This window comes from Microcaecilia unicolor, chromosome 7, assembly GCF_901765095.1.
Source record: "Microcaecilia unicolor chromosome 7, aMicUni1.1, whole genome shotgun sequence".
In the NCBI taxonomy this organism is placed as follows: domain Eukaryota; kingdom Metazoa; phylum Chordata; class Amphibia; order Gymnophiona; family Siphonopidae; genus Microcaecilia; species Microcaecilia unicolor.
In genome coordinates this window covers 62509886-62533917 of record NC_044037.1, presented here as the reverse complement: position 1 = coordinate 62533917, position 24032 = coordinate 62509886, and the positions used below count along the sequence as shown (strand labels likewise).

The 24032-nt window shown below is 41.7% G+C and overlaps 1 protein-coding gene across 2 annotated transcripts in view; it reads right to left on the bottom strand.

Moving 5' to 3' along the window:
* PCDH11X (protocadherin 11 X-linked) overlaps positions 1–24032 on the bottom strand; it is a 508571-nt gene that overhangs the window by 224104 nt on the left and 260435 nt on the right. For both annotated transcript variants that reach the window (XM_030209066.1, XM_030209065.1), the window contains exon 3: positions 4535–5117. In XM_030209066.1, the coding sequence (XP_030064926.1) occupies positions 4535–5074 (540 nt within the window). In that variant the 5' untranslated portion in view covers positions 5075–5117. The remainder of the gene's footprint in view (positions 1–4534; positions 5118–24032) is intronic.

Genomic DNA, 24032 nt, shown 5'->3' with positions numbered 1-24032 from the left:
TATTGTGTTAGTGCATGCTAACACATTTAGGGCCAAATTCTATATAAGGGACGGCGAGTATTATGGGTTTAATTGTGTGTGCGGCCAATTTACCTGCACTACTCAATTGAGTAACAAACCAATTAGTCATGATAATTGGCCTTCTTTTTAGATGTATTCTAAAAAGAGGCGCTTGTAAATTCCAACATGCATATCCGAAAAGTGGGCATGGCCATGGAAGAACTGCAGGTGTCAGGGGTGTCAATCTCATTTACATGCATTTTTATAGAATTTGGGGGAACCTGTGTTTATTTCGGCTTGGGCATTTACACCATGTTTTCAGTGGCATAAATGGTCACGCCAAAATATACACATGTTCCTCCAGCCTAGGCACTATCCTATAAACTGCATCTTACTGTAGATGTGGTTTATAGAATAGCGCTATGTGTGTTATTCCGATGTGCCAATATTTAAGATGCCTTATATAGAATCCAGAGGTTAATGCATATTGGGGCCCTTTTATTAAAACATTAAGCCAGCAGTTCCCAAACTGTCTGCTGCGGCACCCTGGTGGGCCGCAGTGAACTCTCAGGGGTGCCGTGGCACATCGCTCCCTACTTTCCCCGCCTGCAGGTCTGGCATCTGCCGTTTCCTGCTTCTTCCACTGCCGCCACTGCAGTGCTTGCAGCTTACATTTTTGGACCATCTGTGATTAACACAGGCACTGCGGGGACTTCCCTCTGCCGTGTCCGGCCCTCACAACAGGAAGTTGCATCAGAGAGGGCCAGACGTGGTAGACAGGGAAGGCCCCGGAGTTACTGTGTGAGTCGAGGACAGCCTGAAAAGCTGCAAGCACTGCAGCGGTGGCGGGGGAAAGAGAAGGAAGTGTCAGTGATCCTGGACCTGCAGGAAGGAAGGTAGCGAATGATGCTGGATTTCGGGAAGGCAGAGGGCTGCAAGGAAAAAGGAAACCTATGTGGCAGGGGTGTGTGTGTGTGGAGCCCCATGTGGCTGGGGGGGGGGGGTGCTACAGAGACCCATATGGCCAGGGGGTGCCGCAAACCCAAAAAGTTTGGGAACCCCTGAGTTAAGCCCTGAATATGCTGAAACAGGCTACTGTGCAACCACATTAAGGACTAGATTCTATATATCATGCCTAAAAAATCAGCGCCAAAATGAAATTCACATCAGCGGATTCCGTAAAGTATGCCTTAATTTTGTCATACTTTATAGAATAAGCCTAAATTTCCACATGGTTTATAGACTATGCCAAGCGACGGTCCATGCAACTAAATTTAGTCACGAGCAGTTACACCAAGTAAAACCTGGTGTAAATGCCGATGCCTAAATTAGAGTGTATTCTATAACAATGCGCATAGATTCTAGAAACACCCACGACCTGCCCATTCCACACCCATGCCCCCTTTTCAACTATGCGACCTAGAATTTACATGCAGCATGTTATATAATATGCTTAGATAGTTCTGCATGTAAGTTCAAATTAATGCCAATTAATGTCAATAATTGCTTGTTAACCAATTACACTGATTGGCTTGTTAACCAATTACATTATGTGCATTATTATGGAATAACTTTGATATCCATGCAGAAATCTCGGTGTAATATATAGAATCTGGGGGTAAGGGGCTTTGCAGTAGTTTGCCTGTTTCCGCGCATTAAACTGCATGCCACTGAACTTTTCAAACTTTTTCATTCTGAGGCTGTGGCATGGATGGAGAGTGGGCATGGAAGTGTTAGCAAGCTAGCATATTATACTTACTGTGTGCTAACAGGTTAATGCACTTAGAGCTTCCTAAATAGATGGTACATGCTGTTGCGCTAATTCAGATCAGGTAGTGTGCTTTAATGAAAATGTTAACGCACAATAATTGTAGGAACACCCTTTCTTGATGCAGCATTAATTTTAGGCTTGTCATGCATTAAAATTCAGCATTATAGTGTGTTAACCTCAAAACATAATGCATTTTAATAAACGACCCTCATTGTTAGTATATAGGTCTCATTGCATAAAATGGCAAATTGCTTGTGTTAGTACTTATTAGCACATGGTAATCCAGTAGTTCCTTTTAGTAAAGCCAGCTCTGAGTGTGAAAGCAGACATCCACTAAATTCCTCTGACTGCGCTATATGCCATAAACCACTATTCATAATACAAAATGCATGTAAATTTAGGCACCGCCATTTCGACCAACAAAAACATGGTGCAAATGCCTACACCTAAATTTATAAGCGGAGCACGCTTATTCTATATTTATGCATGTAATTCTGATCCACCCCTGAAATGTCCCCTTTTTTGGGCCATGCATAAATTTTAGGTGAAAATCCTGTGCCTAAATTTATGCATGTAAATCCCAATTAAATCTAATTAGTGCCAAAAATTGCTTGTTAAAAACCCAATTATTGGCACTAAATGGCTCATTATTCTATTAAATTGCATGTGCAAATGGGGGACATGTCTAAATTTGCATCTACAGTTTTTAGTGACTTTTATAGAATCAGAGGGTGTGCAACTCCAAAGGGGGCATGGCCATAGCTGGGTCAAAGGCATGCCTAACTGCCATTAGTTGGGTTCCAGCATTTACACCAACCTTTTGCAGGTGTAAACGCTCACACCCAAAGTTAGACACAAAGGACTAGATTCTATGGGCTCCTTTTACTAAGTGGTGGTAAGCCCAACCGGGCTACTGTAGCAGCCCAGCAGTACTGCCCACCCATAGTGAGCCGTCATTTCCGGAGTGTACCTAGTGGTAATCTGTCAGTGCCACACACTGCCTGGTTACCTCCGGGTTAATGCAGGAACCCTACCGCCAACTCATTGGGTGGCAGTAGGGGCTCCCCCCCCCACAACGGCCACATAGCAAGTGCTTTACTTGCCGCCCAACCATTTCCTGTAGGAAAGCGAGACTTCCCTTTTTCCAGCTGCAGTTAAAGGGGGCCTCGGTGACCATGTAAGACATGCACAGACACCAGCGCCGGCCCCCTTTCGCTGCAGGTTGGTAAAAGGGGTCCTATATTTGGTGCCTGAAAAATCTGCACAGATAAAAAACCCACCTAGATATATGCTGCAAAGTATGTCTATATTTTATAGAATAGGCATAAATTTCTATGTGGTTTATTGAATATGCCGATGCAGCTCTCCAAATTTGGTTACATCCATATAGGCCACATTTTACTTGGTGTAAATCCTTACTCCTAAATTAGGCACAGATCGGGTATATTCTATAGATTGTAGAAACAACCATGCCCCGCCCATAGCCATGCCCTCTTTTCACCAATGTAACTTAGAAATTAGGTGAACCACGTTATAGAAGCTTAGCGAGCTGTAAGCGTAAATCTCGATTAATGCCAATTAGTGCTGATAATTGCTTGTTAACATCCCATTAACAGCACTGATTAGCTAGTTAACCAATTAAGGTATGTGCATTGTTATAGAATATGCTTTGATTTTCGTATGGAAATTAAGGCACCATATATAGAATCCTGGGGAAAGGGCTAGATTCTATTTATGATGACTAAAATCTAGGTGCATCTGATTGACATGCCTAGTGGTATTCTATCCACATCTACATTCTGACGTGGCTTTTAGAGTAGTGCCTAGGCTGGGTGGATGCACCTAGATTTAGGCACAGCCATTTACAACAGCAAAAAGCTGTTGCAAATGCCTGCTCCTAAACCTAGGCATCCTGTCCCGAATTCTATAATCAAATGTGCAGATTTGATTGATAGCCCTGACACACCCATATTCCTTCCATTGCCACATACCTTTTTTAGTTACATGTGCTGGAATTTACACACACCTCTTTTTAGAATATGCCTAAAAAATTGCACATGTAAATTTAAATTATTGCCCATTACATATGAGGAACACGGCAAAAATGGCCTAGCGTGGGACATGCTAAAGTGTTCCGGGTAAGTTTTGCTGTCTGCATGTGGTATTTATTTTTTTTTGGTGGGGGGGGATGGGAGTGTTGGGGCAGAATAGGCATGTATGCACCATTTAGCTAGTGCGCTGACATAAGCAGGCGCTAACTGAATAACGCATATTTAACACTGGAGCCTTTACTGCCTCCAAAATAGTAACATTAAATGCATGGCCAGATATTCAATAATTAATAATTAATAATTAATAATTCAATGCATTTAATGGTGGTATTTAGTTATCCTAAAAATGGGCTCAGGGTGTAGGAAATACCCGTGAAAGAGCACAATAAGCCCATTTACTAGTACAGTTTAGTAAAAGGGCCCCATGTCTCTTTGGTAGATCTCTGAGATAATTTTTTTTTTGTTTCTAGTTATTTTCTGCTTTCTATGTACCTTTATGAATGGAAATGGGAAGGGGGGGGGGGGAGCTAACAAGAAAAAAAAAACTTCTCTATGCAAGGTTTAATGACATTACTTTTTAAGACATTTATCATGCACACTATATTTTATAGAGCTCTTTTTAATAGGAGGAAATATTTCATTGCTTTAAAAATAATAGCAATGGCATAGTAAATACAGAGTATACTGATGCAAAGGCATTGAAAGGACCCACCTTAAGAAGCTCATAGTGCTGAATACCATTTACCCCGACATCAGGATCAATAGCAGAAGGGACAGAATACCGAGAATTGATAGCAGTGTTTTCTGGAATTGATATATTGATGACAGTGGAAGGAAAGAGGGGAGCATTGTCATTGATATCCTCTATCAGGAAGCGAATTTTGACCAGTCTAAAAACTTCATCCGGCAAAACAGCTACTTCCACTTCATAAAAGCACCGGTTTTCCATAAAAATGCCAGAGCACAGCTTCTCACGGTCTATCCGGTTGGTGGTAGTGAAGATCTCTCCAGTGTTCTCCTCTATCCGCACAAGAGGCACATCCCCAGTTTTATAAACAAGCTTAAACTGGAGCGGAGCTGAGAGAGGCACATCTGGATCCAGTGTGAGGTTTAAGTCCTTGAGCAAATTGCCAATCAAGACATTCTCAGGCAATTCTTCTCGTACTGCATAATTTTTCTCCTGAGCACCAGACCGAAATACTACACAGGCAAACAATGCTGCCAAGAGGTATATTGCAGACAGCAAGTCCATTTCCAGAAGAGCTAATGGGCCTTCCTTTACAGCACTGGGTTTTCTAGGAAAGAAAAGAGAAATGATTACTGATTTTAAAAAGAAGGTCATTCAAATTTGCTTGCAAATCACAACCTTGTTTTAATGTAGTGCAACACACGCCTGACTTAGGCAGGTTTTGGCTCTTAAACCTGTATCGGGGCTAATTTACATAAAATTGTAAAAATTAATAAATGTGAGCATATATATAGAACACAAGACTGTGCTTAATACAGGTTAATTTGCACTGAATAGTAGGTCGATCTCCTCCTACATAAATATACAGATTATATATAGAGACTTCAAAGTTCTTTCTTTCTATCATTTAACTCTCTCTATATCTATCTATCTATCTATCTATCTATCTATCTATCTATCTATCTATCTATCTATCTATCTATCTATATCAATAAAGATACAAAATATATATATATAGATATAAAGAGAGAGAGTTAGATGATAGATAGAAAGAGGACTTTGACGTCTCTATATATAATCTGTATATTTATGTAGCAGATCTCTATATATGCTCACATCTATTAATTATATTTTTGTTTGTTTTGCAGTTTTATGTAAATTAGCCCTGATACAGGTTAATCTATCTATCTATCTATCTATCTATCTATCTATATTTATCATACACTATATATAGACACACAAACACTAAGAGGTTCTTCTAGGGGAGTGCTCAGAAATCCTGCACTATTTTTGGAATTGGTGCATGCTCCCATGCCCTAAAAATTAAAATTTATATTTTTTAATGCCTGGGGCATGTTTGGGGGCTGAGAATGGGTGTGGCTATGCTAATTAGTTAGCGTGTGGGCATTGCCACACTGATTAGCTCAGGAATAACTTGCCAGTCCTTACCCCCTACAAAATGGGTAGCGATAAACGCTCATACACTAATGGGGAAATTAGTGTATGGTTATTATTGGAAAAATAGGAAAAGCTGCCTTTTAGCGGCAGTGCTAAAAGTGGCCTCAATGTGTTGGAAAGACCAGCACTGGGGATGGTGAAGGTCACTTTTAAGTGCTGCTTGGTGAAAGGGCCTCTATATCTGCATATTCACATGTACAAATTAAAGAATAAACACAGCAGGTCTAATACAACCTACATACAATTTTGAACTCAACATGGTCCATACAAAAATGTTAAAGTTAAAAGAGCTAATTCTTAAAAGAGCCAGAAACTGCATCTTCTAAAGAACATTTTAAAAATGAACCAATTAAAACACTTGCTCCTCAGAAAAGGCACAGAAAGTAAAAACTAGCTTCCAGCATTTCTGACTGTTAAAATGCTGATACACTTAAAAGCCTTCCAAAATGTGGCTTTTAAAGAACTGTCAAAGAGCCAGCTGAAGTCAGCAAACTGGCCTGATAGCAGTACTGCACTAATCGGAGCAAATAAAAAAGAAAGAACTCCTAAAGGACAAGAGCCTTATAAAAAAAGAAAGACTAAAGTGACATATAACTGACCCAAGAAGACCAAGAATAAAAAACAGAGGGGGTCTTTTACTTAAGCACGCTGGCGTTTTTAGCACGCATTAGAAATAGACGCGCACTAAACACTAAAGATGTCCATAGGAATACATAGGTGTCTTTAGCATTTAGCGTGCGCCTCTTTTTAATGCGTGCTAAAAACACCAGTGCACTTTAGTAAAAGACCCCAACAGAATAGAAAGTGGACTAGATAAATAATTGCTCCATTCCTAATTAAGGGGCCCTTTTACTAATCTGCAGCAACACGTGCTTACCACAGCAAAAAAGGTGCTTACAATGGGGCATGATGAGGCATTCCACTGTAAGTTTAGGATTCACTAAGGGCCTGATTCTATATATGGCACCTAAAATTAATGCATACTAGGCAATTACGCCTAAGCGTATTCTAAACACTGCATCTAAATTTACACATGGTATTTAGAATACGCTTAGGCGTAGTTCATATGACTGAATCTACACATGTCCATTTACACCAACGAAAAGCTGGTGTATATCCCTCCTATGCGCATTGGCCCATATTTTATAACAAGCTAGAAATGTAAGGAGGGGTGGCAAAATTTTCTTCAGGTTTATTAGTGAAAGGAGAATGACTAAAAAGGGAATTGTGAGACTAAAAGATACTGCGAACCGCTATGTGGATAATGATGAAGAAAAAGCAAATTTGCTAAATAGATACTTTTGTTCTGTTTTCACAGAAGAAAATCCTGGAGAAGGACCGCGATGGACTGCAAAAAGTACAAATGAGATTGAAGTGGATACAGCACCGTTCACGGAAGAGAGTGTGTATGAACAACTTGAAAAGCTAAAGGTGGACAAAGCCATGGGACCGGATGGGATCCACCCTAGGATATTGAGGGAGCTCAGAGAGGTTCTGGCGGGTCCTCTTAAAGATTTGTTTAATAAATCCTTGGAGACGGGAGAGGTTCCGAGGGATTGGAGAACGGCGGATGTGGTCCCTCTTCACAAAAGTGGTGATAGGGAAGAAGCTGGAAACTACAGGCCGGTAAGCCTCACTTCGGTTATTGGAAAAGTAATGGAAACGATGCTGAAGGAAAGGATAGTGAATTTCCTGGAAGCCAATAAGTTGCAAGATCTGAGACAACATGGTTTTACCAAAGGGAAATTGTGCCAAACAAACCTCATTGAATTCTTTGATTGGGTGACAGGAGAATTGAATCAGGGACGAGCTATGGACGTAATCTACTTAGATTTCAGCAAAGCTTTAGACACGGTTCCCCACAGGAGGCTCTTAAATAAACTGGATGGGCTGAAGATAGGACCCGAAGTGGTGAACTGGATTAGGAACTGGTTGACGGACAGAAGCCAGAGGGTGGTGGTGAATGGAATTCGCTCGGAGGAGCGAAAGGTGAGTAGTAGAGTGCCTCAAGGATCGGTGCTGGGGCCGATTCTATTCAATATATTTGTGAGTGACATAGCCGAAGAGTTAGAAGGTAAAGTTTGCCTATTTGCGGATGATACTAAGATCTGTAACAGAGTAGACACCCCGGAGGGAGTGGAAAACATGAAAAAGGACCTACGGAAGCTAGAAGAATGGTCTAAGGTTTGGCAATTAAAATTCAATGCGAAGAAATGCAAAGTGATGCACTTAGGGAGTAGAAATCCACGGGAGACGTATGTGTTAGGCGGGGAGAGTCTGATAGGTACGGATGGGGAGAGGGATCTTGGGGTGATAGTATCTGAGGATTTGAAGGCGACAAAACAGTGTGACAAGGCGGTGGCCCTAGCTAGAAGGTTGTTAGGCTGTATAGAGACAGGTGTGACCAGCAGAAGAAAGGGGGTGTTGATGCCCCTGTATAAGTCGTTGTTGAGGCCCCACCTGGAGTATTGTGTTCAGTTCTGGAGGCCGTATCTTGTTAAGGATGTAAAAAGAATTGAAGCGGTGCAAAGAAAAGCTACGAGAATGGTATGGGATTTGCGTTACAAGACGTATGAGGAGAGACTTGCGGACCTGAACATGTATACTCTGGAGGAAAGGAGAAACGGGGTGATATAATACAGACGTTCAAATATTTGAAAGGTATTAATCTGCAAACTAACTTTTTCCGGAGATGCGAAGGCAGTAGAACGAGAGGACATGAAATGAGATTGAAGGGGGCCAGACTCAAGAAAAATGTCAGGAAGTATTTTTTCAAGGAGAGAGTAGTGGATGGTTGGAATGCCCTCCCGCGGGAGGTGGTGGAAATGAAAACGGTAACGGAATTCAAACATGCGTGGGATAAACATAAAGGAATCCTGCTCAGAAGGAATGGATTCTAAGGAGCTTAGACGAGATTGGGTGGCAAAGCCGGTGGTGGGAGACAGAGATGGTGCTGGGCAGACTTATACGGTCTGTGCCAGAGCCGGTGGGAGGCGGGGCTGGTGGTTGGGAGGCGGGGATAGTGCTGGGCAGACTTATACGGTCTGTGCCCGGAAAAGGACAGGTACAAATCAAGGTAAGGTATACACAAAAAGTAGCACATGTGAGTTTATCTTGTTGGGCAGACTGGATGGACCGTACAGGTCTTTTTCTGCCGTCATCTACTATGTTACTATGTTACTATGTGTAGATTTTGGAACACCCACAAAATACCCATTTCCAATCTCCTACGCATGCCCTTTTTGCCTGTGTGTGATAGAATTTAGGCACAATACATTACAGAATATGCTTAAGCCATATTCTACAAGACATATGAAGAGAGACTTGCTGACCTGAACATGTATACCCTGGAAGAAAGGAGAAACAGGGGTGATATGATACAGACGTTCAAATATTTGAAAGATATTAATCCATAAGCAAACCTTTTCTGAAGACGGGAAGGCGGTAGAACTAGAGGACTGAAATGAGGTTGAAGGGGTGCAGACTCAGGAGTAATGTCAGGAAGTATTTTTTCACGGAGAGAGTGGTGGAAACTTGGAATGCCATCCCGCAGGAGGTGGTGGAGATGAAGATGGTAACGGAATTCAAAAATGCATGGGATAAACATAAAGGAATCCTGTTCAGAAGGAATGGATCCTCAGAAGCATAGCAGAGATTGGGTGGCAGCACCAGTGGTTGGGAAGCGGAGCTAGTGGTTGGGAGGCGGGGCTAGTGCTGGGCAGACTTCTATGGTCTGTGCCCTGAAAATGGCAGGGACAAATCAAGGTCAGGTGTACATATAAAGTAAGACATATGAGTTTATCTTGTTGGCCAGACTGGATGGACTGTACAGGTATTTCTCTTCCGTCATCTACTATGTTACTATCCTGCTTATTTTCGAAGGAGAAGGCCGGCCATCTTCCAACACAAATCAGGAGATGGCCGGCCTTCTCTTGAGGCCAGCCAAATCGGTATAATCGAAAGTCAATTTTGGCCGGCTTCAACTGCTTTCCGTCGCAGGGCCGGCCAAAGTTCAAGGGGGCGTGTTGCAAGTGTACTGAAAGCGGGATGGGGGCGTGGTTAAGAGATGGCCGGCCTAGGCCGATAATGGAAAAAAGAAGGCCAACTCTGACGAGCATTTGGCCGACTTTACTTGGTCCTTTTTTGTTCACGACCAAGCCTCAAAAATGTGCCCTAAATGACCAGATGACCACCGGAGGGAATTGGGGATCACCTCCCCTTACTGCCCCAGTGGTCACCAACCCCCTTCCACCCAAAAAAAAAATTAAAAACATTTTTTTGCCAGCCTCAAATGTCATACCCATCTCCATCACAGCACTATGCAGGTCCCTGGAGCAGCTTTTAGTGGGTACTGCAATGCATTTTAGATGGCCGCCATTAGTTTCCATTATCGGTGAAAACCAATGGCGGCCATCTCTAACGCCAGTGATCTCTAAGGGTAGGCCAAATGTTGAGATTTGGCCGGTTCCGACTGTATTATCGAAACGAAAGATGGCCGACCATCTTGTTTCGATAATACGGTCGGGTACACCGCTTGACGGGGCCGTCGTTAGATATGGCACGCTCCGTTTGATTATGCCCCTCTATGTTACTATGCTATGTGACTATGCTTAGCAATGTATGCACATAAATTCTAATTTTTGCCAATTAGTGCTTGTTATTGTTTGTTAAGAGCTGTTAACAATGCTTAACAGCTTGTTAAAACAATTAATCTATGTGTGTAATTATAGTATTTACATGCAGATCTACTACTACTACTACTATTTAGCATTTCTAAAGCGCTACTAGGGTTACGCAGCACTGTACAATTTAACATAGAAAGACAGTCCCTGCTCAATGAGCTTACAATCTAAAGGACAAATATACAGTTAGTTAAGTAGGGGTCATTAAATTGGGGTAGTCTAGGTTACTTGAAGGTATAGAGGTTAGGTGTCGAAAGCAACATTGAAGAGGTGGGCTTTGAGTAAGGCTTTGAAGATGGGTAGGGAGGGGGCTTGGCACAGGGGCGCGAAACTCTAGGTGCAGTATATAGAATCCAGGAGTAAACTCTGAGACACCCATTATATTCCTATGAGCATTTCAGCTTTTAGTGCAAGCTAAAAATGCTAGCTCAGAGTTGTAAAAGGCCCACTTTATTTTTTAGCATTGGGGGTGGGTCAGGGGGCATAGAGTAGGTGTGTTTTGTGCTAATCAGTTACCTCAGCTAGATTGCCATCCACTAACTAATTAGACTATGTGAAAAAATGGCTTTACTGTGAAGGAAAAACCCATCTAAGCATGTGCTAAGGCCACTTTTTACCACATCTTAGTAAAAGTTCCCCTAAAACTCTTTGAAATACACTGTGGGCAATTTTATAATAGGGCATCTACCAGAGGCACTGGCTATGGCACCTATGTTAATCATATTCTATAAAGGTAAGTAGGTGTGAGCACTTATACCAGCCCTAATAGCTGGTGTAAATGTCCCCACCTAGTTACAGGCTACAACACACATAAATTATTGTATTCTATAATTTACAAAATGAGCAATTATGTTGTACACTCCATCCAAACTATGCACATGCATATTGTCACCACTAGGTGGCACCTTAGGGTGCAAGTCCTGATCCTGTTAGCTGGTTAAGGTGAGTGAGCGGTCTCTGATGAGACCTTTACCTCTCTACCCTCATCTCCCCTTACGCTCCTACCCGTAACCTCCTCTCACAGGACAAATCCCTCCTCTCAGTACCCTTCTCCACCACCGCCAACTGTAGACTCCGCCCTTTCTGCCTCGCCTCACCCTATGCTTGGAATTAACTCCCTGAGCCCATACGCCAAGCCCCCTCCTTACCCATCTTCAAATCCTTGCTCAAAGCCCACTTCTTCAATGTCGCTTTCAGCACCTGTCCATTGTACCTCTATCCAGGAAATCTAGACTGCCTCAATCTTGATTGACTGCACTTTTTGTCCTTTAGATTGTAAGCTCCTTTGAGCAGGGATTGTCCTTCTTTGTTAATTGTACAGTGCTGCGCAACCCTGTCCTGTGAGTTGCTGTGTTGGGGGTGGGGGTGGAAAAGGGTGGGTCAGGTGCAGCACTAAACAGCAGTCTCTGACAAAACAAAGGTCCAGGCTCTGCTGTGCTGTCTCTGAGTGAGCTCTCTCTGGGCAGAGGACAGAGGTTAGCTGAGCTCCCACAAGTTATTTCAGAGCCAGTGATGCCCTCTGACAAACACAAGGAGGGTATTTCTCTGCTTGGGAGGAGGGAGGGGATGGGACAGAGAGCTGACAGCTTTGGAGCCAGACTGAGATGAGCAGCAGAGTTTAGATACTCAGCAGAGGTTGATTGCTTGCAAAGTGACGCTCTTGAAGGCATGCACCCTCCTGCAGTGCTGACCCTGCTTACCGGGTTTGACTGGCCCTGCCCTTGGGTTACAAAGCTCAGCATACCGAGGTTTTGCCCCAACCCCAAATATAGCTTTGGGTTATCCCAGCCCAAACCTTCTTCCAGGTTCTATTTCCAGGCTGCAATAAAATTCTTTATATTTTCTCTCCTAGCCTCCCACTTCCAAGGCTGTAATAACTTTCCCACAGGCTTTTCTCTACTAGCCTCTTTACCTTGCTGGTAGATTCAATGTTTAAGGGTCTATACAACACCCAAGGAATTTCAGCCTGTCTGTGTTCCTCATTCTTTAGGGTCTATCAGCTGCCCAAGGAATTCCAGCCTGCCTATGCTCCTCCCTCTGTGCTCTGTCTCTCTCCTTCAAATACTGCCTGCAGCCTGTGCTTCCAACCACACCCTCTTGCTTCTGCCCATGCAGCAAATGAATTATCAGCCCCAGCTGGGGTGAGACTAGTTCCTAGATTACCTGTCCCAAGAGACTCTGCTCTCTGCCCCCAGCTGGCTGCTGGAGGTACCTTATCCATACTGCTTCCAGTCACTACCCCTCCCCCATGCATTCTGCTTTGGCTGATTACGGGGAGTTCCTTAGATCTACACAAAGAAGCAAGCAAGTAAGGATATATTACTGAATATTCTTTAGACTTTTCTGGTAATAGAGGGTTTCCTGAGTGATCAAAAGGTTTAAATCCTAATCCTTTGGCTCCCAGGGGTTTTGACCCAGCTTGCTTATCACAATATCCACCAACAAAGTACACACCATCCAATTATGAAACATTCCTCTGTGCTATAGGTAATTTACAAGAGACCATTCATACACATAAATGGCTAAAATACCACTAAAAACTAGGCCTCACCTTACATCATTACCCGCATAGAGTATAAAAGTCTAACCCCTCTGTTTACTAAGCAGTGCTAGCAGCTGCTGAGCGCTAATGCAGACACAGCTCATTTACATTGAATGGGCTGTGTCGGTGTTGTCGTGCGGCAGCTGCTAGCATGGGTTAGTAAACAGGGTGGTAAAACATAATATGGTAAAACCACACAAGACCCAAAATCCATTATGAAATTCATAACAAAATGTGCAAATCCAATTCTTGCTTCAATCCATGTGACTGAAAAATATTTATTTAAAAAAAAATGAACTTTTATTTCTTCTTTTAATAAGACCTGTCCTATTTCCTCCAGCCCAGGATAGTGTGCTTTATTGCAACAACTCAAAAACTTGAAACATATGCATCTTTTTTTTATAGTGGGCAACAATGGATGTGTCTATTGTCCCTTTTTTCATTCAACTCATGTTCCAAAAGTCTTTTTCTGATTTTTTTTTTCGGTTTGCCTATTTTTGATATGTTCTTGCAAATTCCATAGTTAGAAATTGTATAATTGATAAAAACTATAGTAAGTACTTCTGTTTTCTACTCAGAACAAAATTTCTACATTCTAAGAAAAGGATCAAATTGATGTTAGGCTTTGGGGACGTTTTAGTCAACAATGGATAATGGCCTACATAAGTATACAGAGGCAGCCAGAGAGAAGTGCCTTTTCACTCAAGATTACACACGGCACTCCAGGACGTTGCATTATGGGAAAACAATGTAGAAAGTCCTTAAGAATAAGAGATCCATTCTTTTCTTCACTCTCTCATTTTTTTTAAATCGGAATGTTACCTCTTGCAAATCAAAAGATGTATTAAGCAAGGAGGAACATTATACTGATTATACTTGCAGTTTTAAATACAGTGCTTGGTTCATTCTAAGGCATTTGGAGTCTGGACAAAATTAGAAAGAAATATTTGTAATCTGTTGAACAACAATTGTTGTAATAGGAGATGTTCAAATGAAATTCATTAGAAAAATAAGGTGGGGGTCAATGTTCAAGGCAATTCTATCAGGCAGGAGAGGCTTCTGCCCTTAGAAATTGCTCTACACAGCCCAGAAAAAGCTATTCAGAGGCACTTAACTGGACAATGCCATCGAATATCTGTTCTGACCACTGTGGTGCTCTCTGGTTAGTGCAGAGCAGTTCAGGGGAGGAGTTGGGGTAGAGAGAGAGAGTGACATAAGTGTTGTCATACTGGGACAGACTGAAGGTCCATCAAGTTCAATTACCTTGTTTCCAACAGTGACCAACCAAGGTCGCAAGTACCTGGCAAGATCCTAGAACAGAAAAACAGATTTTATGCTACTTATCCTAGAAATAAAGCAGTGGATTTTCCCAAGTCCATCTTAATAATGGCTTATGGACTTTTCTTTTAGGAAGTTATCCAAACCTTTTTTTTAACCTGCTAAGCTAACTGCTTTTACCACATTCTCTGACATTAAATTCCAGAGTTTAATTACACTTTGAGTGAAGTAATATTTTCTCCTGTTTGTCTTAGTAGCTTCATTGTGTGTCCCCTTGTCCTAGTGTTTTTGGAAAGAGTAAAGTACAAATTGGGCACACACCCAAATGAGAGCAAGCAATTTTGAGTGCCGTAAATAGAATACAGGGGTTAGGATGAATGCACGCTAACTGGATAATGCTGGGTTAAAGTGGGGCCCTTATTGCCTCATAAGTAGGATGCAGTAAGAGTTCTGCATTAGTATACAATCTGTAAAAAAAAAAAAAGGAAAAGTCCTTGAAAATATGCTGTAGTACATCTGAGCCTAGCATGTGGAAAAGTCATGCATTAGAACACACTAAGCCCAGATTTTTTTTTTTTGCTATATTTGTACCCCGTGCTTTCCCACTCATGGCAGGCTCAATGCAGCGTTCAGTGACTTGCCCAGAATCACAAGGAGCTGCTTGTGGTGGGAATCAAACTCAGTTCCTCAGTTCCCTAAGACCAAAGTCCACCCCCCTAACCACTAGGCCACTCCTCCACTCTAGCACACTTTAGTAAAAGGGCCCCTTAGTACATTTAGGGGGTCTTTGAGAAAGATGTGCTAGCATTTTTAGTGTGCACTAAACACTAACATGCCCATAGGAATATAATGGGCATTTTAGCATTGTGGGTCCTTTTACCAAGCTGCGGGATAAAGGTCCTTTTGGTAGCAGCAGGGGCCATTTTTCCTGCGTGCCAGGGCCCTTTTTCCTGCAGTGTTTAAAAATCCCCTAAAAAATGGCCATGTGATAAGATTACTCTTACTGCCTGGGCATGTGGTGAGGAGCACCAGTGAGGTGGTGGTAAGGGCTCCCATGGTAACTCAGCAGTAACTAGAGCGCCTTTGTAAAAGGGGCCCTTAATATTTGCAGATTTTACAAAAGTATGCACTTGAATCATGACTCCTCCACATTCTGTCCAAACTCCTTCTCTGAACATGCCGAGCAGGGACTGTCTCTTACATGTCCAGTGTATAGCGCTGTGTACATCTAGTAGTGCTATAGAAATGATAAGTAATAGTGGTAGTCGAAGTAAGATGGATTTTCCTAGGCTGTCACACAGACATCCATGTTCCTTGTATTCCCTGTTCATAATTTGGATGTTTCAGTTTGTAAAATGGATGTTCATACTGAAGATTTCCAGCACATGGACATCCATCTTACATGTATTTTAAAATAGGTTATATCCTGTTTCAAAACACATGTGAGATGGACATACATTTGTAACCTGGGGGTTCGTTTTCAAAGCACTTACAAAGTCCCGTGGAGGGGCATAATCGAACGAAAACGTCTATCTCCATGGGCGTTTATCTCCGAGAACGGGTCCGTGAAGGGGCGGACCAAACCGTATTTTCGCAAAAAATAGACGTCCATGTTTTATTCTACAATTTGTGAGCTGGGCGTTTTTGTTTTTCAGCGATAATGGAAAATGAAAGTGCCCAGCTCAAAAACGAATAAATCCAAGGCATTTGTTTGTGGGAGGGGCCAGGATTCGTAGTACACTGGTCCCCCTCACATGCCAGGACACCAACCGGGAACCCTAGGGGGCACTTTTACAAAAACCAAAAAAAAAAAGGTAAAAGAGCTCCCAGGTGCATAGCACCCTTCCCTTGTGTGTTGAGCCCCCCAAATCCCCCTCAAAACCCACTGCCCACAAGTCTACACCATTACTATAGCCCTAAGGGGTGAAGGGGGCACCTACATGTGGGTACAGTGGGTTTGGGGGGGGGGTGGACGACTAATAAGCATTAAGCAGCACAATTGTAACAGGTGGGGGGGGATGGGCCTGGGTCCACCTGCCTGAAGTCCACTGCACCCCCTAACAACTACTCCAGGGACCTGCATACTGCTGCCAGGGAGGTGGGTATGACATTTGATGGTGAAAATAAAAAGTTGTGAAACATCATTTTTTTGTGGTGGGAGGGGGTTAGTGACCACTGGGGAGTCAGGGGAGGTCATCCCCGATTCCCTCCGATGGTCATCTGGTCATTTAGAGCACTTTTTTGGGACCTGTTCGTGTGAAAAAAGGGTCCAACAAAAGTGTCCTAAATTTTCGCTAAAAACGCCTTTATTTTTTCAATTATCACCCTAACGCGTACATCTCTCCTCGGCCGATAACCACGCCCCAGTTCCACCTTCGCCATACCTCTGACACGCCCCCATCAACTTTGTCCGCATCCGCGACGGAGTGCAGTTGAAAACGTCCAAAATCGGCTTTCAATTATACCGATTTATTCGTTTTTGTGAGATAAACGTCTATCTCCCGATTTGGGTCGAAATCTAAGCGTTTTTCTCTTTCAGTTTAGGTGATTGATTTAACCTTTCAGATACCTTTACTTTGGTTGGTTCATTCTGTCACAGAGTTCCTAGCAGAGACTCCTGAGGCTCGAATACTAGACTAGAACAAGATTTCTCAAGGTAAGTCTTAACATCATTGTATCTCCAAGAAGTACATCCAGCACAAAAGTCCACACAAAGATTACTTAAAGCAAAGTGCCTATCAGGAAACAGGAACTAAGATTATCAGAAAGAGACAACTAGGTGTGAACTGGCTATATCTCTGCCTAAGGTGCAGTTACCTTCCAACCCAAAGGTTGTAGGGTCAAGGATTGCTGGCAGGGCCACCGAGAGAGTAAGCTGGGCCTGGGGCAAGGCAACCCCCCCCCCCCCCCCCGCTGCCATCCTCCAGTTCTCAGGCCGCCGGTGCTGCAGTCCCAAGTCTCCACCCACCCAGCCCCAGCCCCATCGACAGCCCCCCTCCATCCGCCACCGGGCACCCTGCATTCAAATCGGCAGCGCCTCACCTCCGTATGAAAGTGGCAGATTGCCTTGCTTCGAGCCTTCCCTCACTGTGTCCTGCCCTTGTCTGATGTATTTTCCGGTTTCCACTAGGGCGGGACACAGGGAGGGCCCGAAGGGAGGCGATCTGCCGCTTTCATACAGAGGTGAGGTGCTGCCGATTTGAATGCAGGGGGCCCAGTGGCGGACAGAGGGGGGCTGTCGATGGAGCCAAGGGCAGGCAGGTGAGACTGGGGACTGCAGGCCTTGGAGGCCTGAGTCCGGGGAATTTTGTTCCCTTTGCCCCCCTCTTGGCGGCCCTGATTGCTGGTATCTGATAGTTATTAAAGCAGAAAATAAATATTGAATTTCAAAAACACTAGAAATAAACCTGTTTCAGGTTTGAAAACATATGAAATGTCATTTCAAACAAATGTAGTTTCCAATTACTTCATGATAATTAATTCATAACAAGTTTTAACATGTGGAGAATAATTCTATAAAGAGGCACCCACAATGGGGAAGATTCTATATATGGTGTCTGGAAAATCCATGTGGAAATCATTTTCACCTAAGCATATTCTATAAGATTTAGGCATGGTATTTAGAATATTCTTAGTTGATATCCCAGTGCCTAAACCTACATGCATCCATTTACACCAACAAAAATGTGGCATAAATCCCTGTACATAGATTTGTGTGGGCTGGGCCATATTCTATAATAACATGCACAAATTTGGGAATGCCTATAAAATGCCCAGTTGTATTATTTCCACTAATATTGGACAATAAGTATGCTTCCAACGAAATAAATTGACTATACACCATTTTGGGTTTGAAGAAGCCAACCAGACGATCAATGTGGAATAATGATTCAGATAATAAATAACTGGGGATAATCAGGTTAATACCACGTTTTCTTTGCTTACTGTTGTTTAATTGATCTCCTTGTCTTGTTTCACTCTCCCTATTTTGTGGTCTAAGGAAGAGTTTATAATTACCTGATTGAAATAATTCTTATATTATTTTGTCTGTATTTTTGGCAAGTTATTTTAGTGCTTGTAAAATTAAATTCTTATAAATAAAATTTTAAAAAATGCCAATTTCGACACCTGTAACCATGCCCCTTTTTGGCTTCACGCATTAGAATTTAGGCACTCTGCGTTACATAATATGCTTAGCAAGTTATGTGCGTAAATTCTAATTATTGCCAATTAGTGTTCATTATTGCTTGTTAAGAGCTGTTAAATATGCTGATTGGCTTGTTAGATTTCAGCACAGAACGCTAGGAGCAATATATAGAATCCAGCAGAATATGCTTACCAATAACTTATCCTATAAAGAAAAATATATGTGTACATTTCTTTAATGAATACCAGTGCAACATGTCAAATGCCAGCATAGACTATAGACTTAATCACTTATTCCAGCTATAGATCTAGTGTAATTGTTTGTATCTAAATTGCTACAGAACACACATAAATTATTGTATTCTGTGTGCTTCACCCATGCCCACCCAGACTCTGCCCATGTTTATGCTCACCTTCAAACTATGCATCAATGCATTTAGGTGCCATTTTATAGAACAGTGCGTAGCCAGAGAATTGGCATTTACGTATGTCTGAGCATATATGTGTGTATATATGATAGTATTCTGGTCATTTGCATATATTCTTGGCACCTGAATGTTGACGTCTTCCTTACAGTATTACCCCAAAATGGCTTGTAAATGAAGTAAATTATTTGATAAAATAAAACCAGATACTGACAAACCTCTACGAGAAAAATTGCATTGGTTTCCAATCAAAGAATGTATTACTTTCAAAATCTGCACCCTGGTCCACAAGATTATCTATGGCGATGCCCCGAGTTATATGGCTGATCTCATAGACCTACCAACCAGAAACACAATTAGAACACCACAAATGTACCTAAATCTTCACTACCCTAGCTGCAAGGGACTCAAGTACAAATCAATTTACGGATCCAGCTTCTCCTATATAAGCACGCAACTATGGAACGCATTACTGAAAGCCGTAAAGACAACTCCGGATCACCTCAATTTCCGGAAATCACTAAAGACCAATCTGTTCAAAAAGGCATATACTACTGATCCAACTTAACTAACTGAACTCAGCAACACAACAAAGCCATAACCTGCAATGAACAATATATCACTCTTCTTCTCTTGATTCTCTAATGTTCTGTAACAACATCACTCTGTATTTGTTTTATCACCGGAGGTGGCTAACACCTCACGGTACTATGTAAGCCACATTGAGCCTGCAAAGAGGTGGGAAAATGTGGGGTACAAATGCAGCAAATAAATAAATAAACAAACATAAAATAAGGAAACAGTGGAGCCTAGATGAGTCAAAAATGGTCAATTGTTTCTCTTAATTCATATGTCAAACACTATGACCATGGTGTCCTAGAAGTTTGTATCACTTATGATGCATTTCACTAGTATCTAGAAATTTCACTTCTATCTCTAGTAATAAACCTTTCACTAAGGGGTCCTTTTACAAAGGCGCGCTGAAAAATGTATTGCGGTAGTATAGGCGTGGGTTTTGGGCTTGCGCTGATCCATTTTTTTAGCATGCCTGTAAAAAAGGCCTTTTTAAAATTTTTGCCGAAAATAGACATGTAGCAAAATCAAAATTGCTGCGCATCCATTTTGGGTCTGAGACCTTACCGCCAGACATTGACATAGTGGTAAAGACTCACGTGGTAACTGGGCGGTAATGACCTGTGCATGTCCAATATACATGTCCGGGTGGTAGCCGGGTGGTAACTGCATTTTGGCACGTGTTGGGCATGCATAGATGCTTACATGGCTTAGTAAAAGGGCCCCTAAGCTTGTACACATTTAGGAGATTCTTGCTGAGGATCCTCTCCCAATAAATATCCTGTGAACATACAAACATAGAAAATAAAAACAAATAAAGACCATATGGCCTGTGCAGTGTGTTCATCCATGCCATCTACTGTCCTTCCTTCTCTCCCTTATAGATTCTGGTCCCAATATTCTGCCAGCGGTGGGCAGAGCTTTTGCTGGTGTTAAACATGGATATTCAATGCCAGGCTGTTTCCTGTGACTGGCATTGAATATCAAGAGTTTGTTAAGCAGTTATGCCGATATCCAGTTTTAACCGGTTAACCTTTTGGCAGTTAATGATAGGGCAGCTATTATGCGTTCCTATTTGACTGCTAAACCTATCTGGTTAGGGGCTGAATATCGGCACTGAATATTAATGGTTAGGTACCAATATTTTTATTTAACTGGTCAGTGGCTGTGTCTGGCCAGTTAAACAACTTTGAATATCAAGGGGCCTGTGTACTTGTCCCAAGATTTTCTGAATTCAGATAGTCTTCATCTCCAGCACCTCTATCTGGAGGCCATTCCATGAATTCACTACCCTTTCTGTCAGGAAGTAATTCTTCAGGTTACTCCTGAATCTGTCCCCACGCATGGAACTTTTATACCTATGATTTTAGAAATGGCCTCACATATTTTTTCAGAAACTATGAATTAGGGGACAATCCCAGCATAAAGAATTTTACCCATTATAATTTATCCAGTCATCAGGTTCCCACTTATTCATCTTCTGATGGGTGATGTATGCCCTTAGTAAAAACACCTAGTATTGACCACTCCCATAATTTCTACATCCTGCTGCTTTGAGTACTCCTCCCATCGTAGGAACCAGCTCTGTGGGTGCCAGTGGGTGCTGAACACCCCCAATATTGAGCAAGCTCTTTCACCATTCCAGGAAAGGTAATTTTATATTGGGTTTGGCACTCCCAATTGTTTTGAAATATTGGCACCTATGCCTCTTATGCTTTAAGATAATAATTTATAGGAAATATTATTTCCATGGTTAAGGCCCTATAGAAACAAGAAAAAGCTATCAGACTTTTAGCTCCTCTATCTCCTAACATCAGCTTTTTCAGATTAAATAAGGATCAAATATACTTACATATACTCACTGGAGAACTGGCAAAAATGTTCAAAGTGGAAATACTGAAAATAAATCGTTCTCTGCAAAGCTGTGTCTATCTTCCCTTTAGTAATAAAACGTATCTTATGGAAAAACTGAACAAACATAAGGGATCACATAGAAACTTCTGGATAACAAGAGAGAACATTCCCCATATTTGCAAAATAACTGTACACACAGAAAATAAAGACCAGATCAAAACCATCAATTAGAGAAAGTGATGGTGCATAAGAACAATCATTGGTCCCCATTTAATGTTAATGCAGTAACATGCGTTAATGCACATTAATGAGCATTAATGAAATTTAAATAACATAAGCCTTATTATTCTCCACAAGGCCTATTTAATAATTAAGCACTTACCTCAAATTTATATGTGCATTAACATGCATTAAAATATTATAAATAGTTAGTAAATGAGGGCCTTCCGTGATCGGTGGAACGGATGAAGCAGAGGGAAGTGTAGGGAATGAGAAGTTTATTATGCAAACTGTAATGTCCTTTATGAATCCAGCTTGATCTGGATTATCTATGTATGCAGAGTTTTTTTTACTTTTAAAGCTGTTGCACTTCACTAAACCTCAGGAAAATGTATAAGGGCCCTTTTACAAAGCTGCACTAAGCACTAATATGTGCTTACTGAAGCAAAAAATAGTTTACCTTGGGGGTGCGCTGAGGCACTATCCATGTCCTAAAAAAAAAAAAATATATATATATATATATATATATATATATATATATATATATATATATATATATATATATATATATATATATATTAGCACTGGGGCCTGGTCTGGGGCAGAAAATGAGTGTGTTCTGTGCTAATGCACATGGGCATTGCTGCATGGTAACTGATTAGCGCAGGTTTAGCAGGTGAGTCCCTACTGCCTAAAAAATGGGCGGTGGAGAGGGGGAAATTAGCATGTAGCCATTAATATAGAAAATAGAAAAATCAACTATTTTACCCTGGTCTTTGCGCATGGGAATAACTCAAGTAAGGGCGAGCTAAGGCTACATTTTATCATAGTTTAGCAAAAGGGCCCCATATATTTTTATGGCGGTGAACTGAACAAATGAATTTTCACATATGTGGTCTTGCAAGTACCTGTGCTAAAGCTATAAATACTAATTGCAAACACCTTTATTCATTTGAAAAAGAAATGCCATTTTCTTACAATGAACTTTACATGTATTCTGTAGATTGTTCCAGCTAATATACTTGTCTGAATATAAGCCCAGAAGAGCCTTTTACAAAGCCATGGCAAAAAGTGCCCTGCAGTAGTGTGGGTGTGTCTTTTTGGTGCATGCTGGGCCACCTTTTACTGAGGCTGGAAAAAAGGGTATTTTTAATGGGTCAGGTGTGTTTAAAAATTAAAACTAGCGCGTGCCTGTTTATGGCTTGAGAACTTGCCACTAGCCGTTGACCTAGTGGTAAGGGCTCACATGCTACCTGCGTGGTAACCATGCAGCGTGCACCAACATGGCCATGCTGCCAGTTACTGCTGGAAACACCTCTGCGGTATTAAATAGAAAAATATTTTCTATCGTGGGATTCGGCATGTGCCAAACTTGGAATTACCGCTGGATGCATGTGCTACCCCAGCGGTAGTGCCAATTCGGCACATGGTACTCGCACATTAGACCTCCAACAGCTTTGTAAATGGGCCCCAGAGTGAGTTATTCTGCATGTAGTTATTAGGAATGGGTAACCAGAAATTTTTCATTTTATGTTGTTTCTCCCAAGTTATTTCCATTTGGACATTTTGTCATCACAAGAGCAAAGTCATTGAGTGTGCATTATTTAAAAAGCGGGCACACCCTCTTCCCAATAGTGCATGCATGTGAAGTGGTTTGTGCATATGTAATGGGATGAATGTGCACAATATCAGGAAAAGATTGTACACTCTTTCAAAAGAGTGCACACTATTATCAGCAATGAAAAACATTTTTTTTGCTGCTTGCTTTTGTTCTTTAATGACTGGCAGCATGGGATATGTCATTATTATCATATGCAACCATGCAGTATTCTGTTACTTCAAATGTATTCCTTCTCCTGAATTTGGTGGTTGAGATATTAATAATTAGGTCAATATTCAGTTTTCCATTTATAGTTATGAGAGCATTGAGCTAGAAATGCATTCAAATGTGACTGCTGAAAATACCAGCTATTTCTGAATTCAGATTCAAATGCCTACATTTGATGAAGGATGGATTCATTTTGCCACTTTGCATAAAACTTTCAGCCTTGCTCCTGTCCCAAATCTTACCTCATTTCAACACAGAAAACTTTGATCATATAGGGGCCTGTTCATTAAAATGTGGTAAATTTCTTTGCACTTGCTGCACCTTAACTACAATGCATATAATGCAAATCACAAGGAAGGACCTAGCCGTGATGGTACAACCCAAACTCTCTCCCCCCATTTAATAAACCCTGCAAACGATTGCATCAGATTAATCCCCCACCCAATCAGCACTTCCCTACTAGACAGAAACCTTCCCGATCAAGGCTCAACTATACTCTAGCCTCCCATCAAGCCCC